The 6,000-nt window shown below is 33.3% G+C and overlaps 1 protein-coding gene and 1 long non-coding RNA gene across 2 annotated transcripts; one reads left to right on the top strand and one right to left on the bottom strand.

The window, feature by feature from the left end:
- LOC146934476 (putative pectinesterase 53) lies at positions 1-2,707 on the bottom strand. The gene is made up of 5 exons (XM_085706367.1): positions 2,272-2,707; positions 1,846-2,041; positions 1,563-1,769; positions 1,055-1,290; positions 1-260 (listed from the first exon to the last, which is right to left on the bottom strand). Exons 1-5 carry the CDS (start codon positions 2,622-2,624, stop codon positions 107-109), a joined length of 1,146 nt encoding a protein of 381 aa, XP_085562493.1. The 5' UTR covers positions 2,625-2,707; the 3' UTR covers positions 1-106.
- On the top strand, positions 519-3,546 carry LOC146934475 (uncharacterized). The gene is made up of 2 exons (XR_015007775.1): positions 519-637; positions 3,400-3,546. It is a non-coding gene; the product is annotated as an uncharacterized LOC146934475 (long non-coding RNA).
- The last annotated feature ends 2,454 nt before the right edge of the window (positions 3,547-6,000 follow it).

The following is a 6,000-nucleotide window of genomic DNA, read 5'->3' as shown; positions in this document are numbered from 1 at the left end:
TTGAACTCAAATTCTCTTCTACAATTTGTCATTGATGGAGCTTATTCATTTAATATATACATAAAAAATTGGTCACATGAGAAAATCAATCTCATTTCCTCTCAAATCAAAAGAAAGAATTAATCCACTCAGACCCATCAACATAACTGAGTGAAATAAATGGTTTAGCCTCCTCATCAGTGAGCTCCCTTGACCATGCTACCCTCCCTGCATAGCTTGCTCCTGGTCCTGTGCATTTGTATTGTCCATAGAATACAGTCCTGATAATGGTGGTGGACCCAATAGAATGAGAACAAAAAATACAACATCAAATTATAACGCACTCACATGCGCATGCCAATGTGTCTATAGCTACATAAGATATAGAATTGATCAAAATTTAGAATTAGGTGGCTTAGGACCAAGGCCTTTTTTTAGACCCTATATATATGCATAATGCTCTTCCTTATCTATAACTTTATTAGCAAACAAAAACAATTAGTTTGATGGCAGGATTCTTTCTCTATATAGTTATACTTATTTTCTTATTCTTCAGAGTGTATTTTTCTAGCACTTTGTGAGTTTGTGTATTGGAAGGTAACACATGGATTTGCACCAAACACACATGTAGAGTTGCTAAAGTGGGAATTCAAATAAGGTAGTGGTCTCTTTTCTTCCTGGTTGTACATTACCCTAATTAACTATATACTTGATAATATATACTAGTCTTTTACTCCATCAATAAAAAAGATTCTTACTCACCTTTTATTTTTGGGTACAATTTTTACTCACATTTCTAGTATATATGATGGATGCTGACTCTAAGTGTGTGCATATGTCACTTGGAAAAGTTGGTACTAAAGCAACCAGGATTGAGAATGTACTTCAATTGCAAGCACATTAATTGAGCTTGGTTATTGAATTAAAATGGACTAACATTATACTTTTAACAAACATATTTAAATAATTTACACATATAATGTACCGTGGCTGCACGTGTGAGTGAGTGAGTATGCATAAATGTAATTGTAAGGTTGTGAAGATGAGGAGAATGAGAAGAGATGATGGGACTTACATTTCACGGTTGGGATCACCCCAATTGTACCATCCTTTGGGAATGATGATATTGTCCATGTAAGTGTACGCAAAGACAACCCGAGAAAAGGGACCCCAAGCCCTTCCAAGGTATAGTGCTCCTGATCCCGTGACCTTACAGTGTACAAACGAGAATCCCGTGTCTTCTAATAAACTGCTCCTTCCTTGTGCTGTTAGTGCTCCTATATTTTGTGCTATTGCATGCACGTGACACCCCTATGTTATTACCAACTTCATTAGTGAAATTTTACATTCTAACATATATGTATACGAAAATAACTAATGGAATGGATAAAAGGGCATGACAAAATGTGGGACAAAAGAGGTTAGGTTATAGTGATGTGGCTGGTTTCATTAAAATATTAGAATTAGGATTAGGATATAGTAGTAGTACATAACCAAACCTCATGAGATGATTAATTTAACAGCAATAGTTGAAGATTACAGCTGTAAATAAATTATTATCGAGATGAAATAAATTTAATTACCTCAAAAAGAGAGAGAGCATTGCCAAATATGAAATCAACAGAGCCTTCAATATAACAATCTTTGTAATAGTGCCTACCAATATGATCATACAGTGTGTCCTGTGCCCCTAAGAATTTGCAGCCAAGAAACATGGCAGTATCAGCTGAAATTCTTAATGCCACTCCTTGTTTTCCAACTGCTCCTGGTTTAGGAATTGGAGCAGTATTCTGTATACATATACACACAGTCTTAATTTTCTTGTAACAACACAAACATAGAAATGAGGCTTGTTTTGTTACTTACTTTGAATGTGATGTTCTTAGCAATGAAATAAGGTGAATTCACTGCAAAAGTTGCAGAACCATAAGTTCCTAGTGTCTGTCCTTTTGCTCCAGGATTAGGAGTTAGAGCAGTGTCACCCCATTGAACAATTGTTTTATCTGCACCTGCTCCTTGTATGGTTATGAATGATTTTAATGCAGGAATGCTAACTTTCTCTCTGTATATACACATTTTTATTTTTAAGAAAAATAACAAATAAGAGATTATGATTTATATGTCAAATGTAATTAAAATTTGTGATCACATTCCAACTAAAACAAAAAAAACACCAAACCCCACCTCTCATATGAACAAACTAAGGCCATAAAACAGAACAAAAAACAGAATGTGACAAAATTGTAATGGAATAATAACAAAAACAAAAAGTATAATAGCACAAGTACTTACGTGTAAACCCCTGCATGAACCTTAATGACAACTCTCACTAAATTAATGAAGGGAAGGGAATCAATGGCTGCTTGAATTGATGAAAATCCTCCTTTACTTGAATGTTTATAAACGTTCAAAGTGTAAGAAGGAAAAAGCTTATTTTTGGCTGTTCTAAAGACAGTATGTTTGAGACCACCAACAAATTTCACCCATTTCATGAATTGTTGTTCTGATTCTTGGACTTTGGTCATATTGGTAGACATTCCAAATCCAGTAGAAGGTTTTGGTCGAAGTCCCTTTGTATGACCTTGTGTTACAATGGGATTTTGTAGAACAAGAAGAAGTAATAAAACATAGAAAATGAAATTCATGTTTGACGTATTATTCTTAGAAAGGAAGAATGTAACAAATAAAAGAAAGAAAAATGTGGGTGGAGAATGTGATTTGGAACTATACAAAAATTGGCTTGTGTCATGGTTTTATATACTAGTTATGTTATTCAGCACTTGTTTAAAGGTGGGACCATATTAAGTGAAGCTGAATCAGAGAATCATTGACAGAGAGAGATAGGTCACGGGTGCATCTATTGATATATGTTCAAAGAAATTAAAGAGAGATGAACAATCTAAATTCTAAACCACAGGCACAGGACATGTTGCACTTTTTGTTCATAAAATTGTTCTTTTAATATTTTTTGTTGGTTTATGTCACTTTTCTTTTGTTGTTGTCATTTTTTGTTTGTTTTGGTGCTTCCCGTGAGCCTCTTTATTCTTGTGTGTGAATATGAAAATATTCTTGTTGGGATAACATAACACTTACTTTCCAAGCTCTTTACAAAACTATATTTCAGCGGAAAATTTATGTATATCTCACCACTTTATAAATTGTTGCGTTGATAACGTTGAAAAGATAGTGTTAGGATGAGTCTTGTTAGCAATGTTTAGTATGCATTATTATGCGAAGTGCTAACTTTTCTGGAGCTGCATGCTTGTAGTACCAAATTTGAAATCATGGACATCCAATAGTTGGATACTTGTATATATAATTAAGTTGTTGTTGTTTAGTTGATATAGTTTTTCTATTTGAACACTTCGAATGGTTGAGATTAATTCCCAAATTCTAAATTTCAAGTGGTTGGTGATTCAGAGAAGCACCGTGGGTTGAGAAGGAAGACTTGCCAGAAGTAACTAGACAAAAGACAAAGATGAGGCTATAAATATTTATAACTTACAATGATGTGTAAGAACTCACAACAAAGCATTAGTAACCACTATTTGTTTGCATTCTAAAGAACTATCAATGTCCTTTCCTTTTGCTTTCTTTTTGTTCTATTGTTGTAATTTGTAAAGAAGTGCTACTATCTAATTCTTTTTGGTGGGTTTTGGGTATCTCAGTCAGGTTGGTTTGAGGTAAGAGATAATTAGTTGAAAATTCTGAGTTCAAACTCGGACGAAGGGAAAAAAAATGATTTATCAATTAATATTAATATTTGTCATTAAAAAAAATTGGATAATTTTATTTACTTTATCTTTAGTCCCATTGTCGTTATTAGAGCGCCAATGTACCGCAACATAGGTCAAATCATTTCAGCGGTATTCAAGTTCGATCTTTTGGCGAAATAACTATTGACAAAACTTTACTTAACAATGACCAACTTGTTTCTCAATTGGTCAAGACTTTTTCTCTAAAAATCAAATTACTACTAGCATATTACCTTCAATCATCAGTTCAATCCATGCCACGAGTAAGAAACTTAAAACTAGTTTCAACTTCTATAAGAAGTAGTAGAATGCAAATTAAAGTTCATAAAAATTTTCATGGAACTGAAAGTTGGTAATAAGATTTAGGGAAGGAGAAAGTAATGAAATTGTTAATTAAAGGGTCCACTAACTATTAATTAAGAGATTAAGAGACACTAACATATTGATCCGTGAATGAAAAGATAATGCATGAGTCCAAACAACTAATTCCAACCACTAATGCAATTGCACCATCTGTACCTACCAGAGTCCAGATTATCACGCCGATGGTTTTATGTGCTAATCCAGTCACCTATGCTTCTCATTCAAATATATGTGAATGATTTTTTTTAACAGAATGAAATATTATTTTTCAAACCAACGTTTTTTTGCTGGGTTTATGTTTGGTTTTGCGATAATAAGAATTGATTTTGAGTGAATTGATTCTATAAAATTGATTCCGGCTAAAAATGAGTCAAAATGTAAAGTGATTTATATTTAAATAGATTCATGTAAAAAAAGTGAGCCGAACAATAATTTTGTGTATAAAAATCAATTTTAAAATCAATTCCCTCAAAAAGAAAAACTTCAAGTAGAATTCATGATAAAGGAAAAATCAATTCCACTCGGTGGCAGTTAAATATGTCAAAATCAATTATAGACTTTCAGAATTAATTTTGACTGCTAAAAGTGAACCAAATCTACAGTTAAACTCTATTTAACGAAAAATGAAGGTGTAAAAAATTAAATGACAAAAGGGAACAAAATGGACATTTTCAATGGTTTTTAGAGGTGAAGGTACATATGCAGGACTATAAGGTAATTTTTTTATTTTTTTTTCCTTTGTAGATCGGCCCACATTGTTGAAGTGAATATTTTAAGAAAATTGTTGTTTACACTTTAAACAATGTGGAAAAACATTTGAAAATGACCTAAATAACCCCAACAGCAGTCAACTACCGTTTGCTTTTTTCGCGGTGACAGTTAACTACCATTCTAAATAAACACAAGGTAAAAAAAATCCAACGGCACTTAAGTGTCGTGGAGCATGAAATTTCATTCTAGAGTATAACTACAACTCCAGCTTGTAGTGCTTCCAAGTTCCAACTTATGGTGCTTGTATATGAAAATAAATTGGGCTCTTTGAAGTTGAAAAACTAGTCCGATATGGAAATTCCCCATAAATTTGATTAGAGAAGTTATACATTTGACAATGTGAAGCAAGAGCTTGCTAATGAAATGCTATAAGCATATTTTCTTCAAAAAAATGTGAAGCAAGAGCTTAAAGGATCAGAAACCTTACATGTAAGGTTGTTCATAGCAAAGGAATCAGTATTAACATGCCTGCATAGCTGGAATATCCTTCTTCATTTAACCTTAAGAGATAAGGTTGTTCTAGAATGAATTGTTATGCTCCACGACATTAAGTGTCGTTGGATTTTTGTACCTTACATATGTATATTTGGAACGGCTAACTGCCGCCACGAAAACAGCAAACAATAGTTAACTATTGTTGGGGTTATTTATGTCATTTCCAGGTGTTTTTCATCATTTTTTGAAGTGTAAACAACAATTTTCATATTTCAAAAATGGTTTTTTGAGATCTACATATTGACCCAATATTTGAACAAAAAAGCAATTTAAAAAATAAACTATGAATTTGATCTCTAATGTGTTACTTTTTCTCTAATCTAGTTTCTAATTGAGTATATCATATTGCTCCGTCTATTTTAAGTTATGATTTGTTTATTGCTGTTATGTCATGAAGTTCTTGACCGTGGTGAAAAGGATGAAGAAGATTCTAAAATGTTTGAGAAAAATATGACCTTTGTCGTTTTCCCTTTACTAGTAGGGGGTCCCGTGGTTCCTATGCCGCCGCGTTTCCCGGTCCTTTTCTTTTAGTGCTTCGACTAGAGGTGCTTCTAGCTAGTTCAGTGGATAAGATGGTTGCGCTCCAGCTCACTCAAGAATGGGACGGCAGTGGTCCGCCGGCAAGCTCGTTCTAATC

Source organism: Medicago sativa, chromosome 4 (assembly GCF_051527215.1).
Source record: "Medicago sativa cultivar Bolivia chromosome 4, Bolivia_mono, whole genome shotgun sequence".
NCBI lineage: Eukaryota > Viridiplantae > Streptophyta > Magnoliopsida > Fabales > Fabaceae > Medicago > Medicago sativa.
Note: the sequence above shows the minus strand (reverse complement) of the source record. Positions and strands in the feature narration are given on the sequence as shown.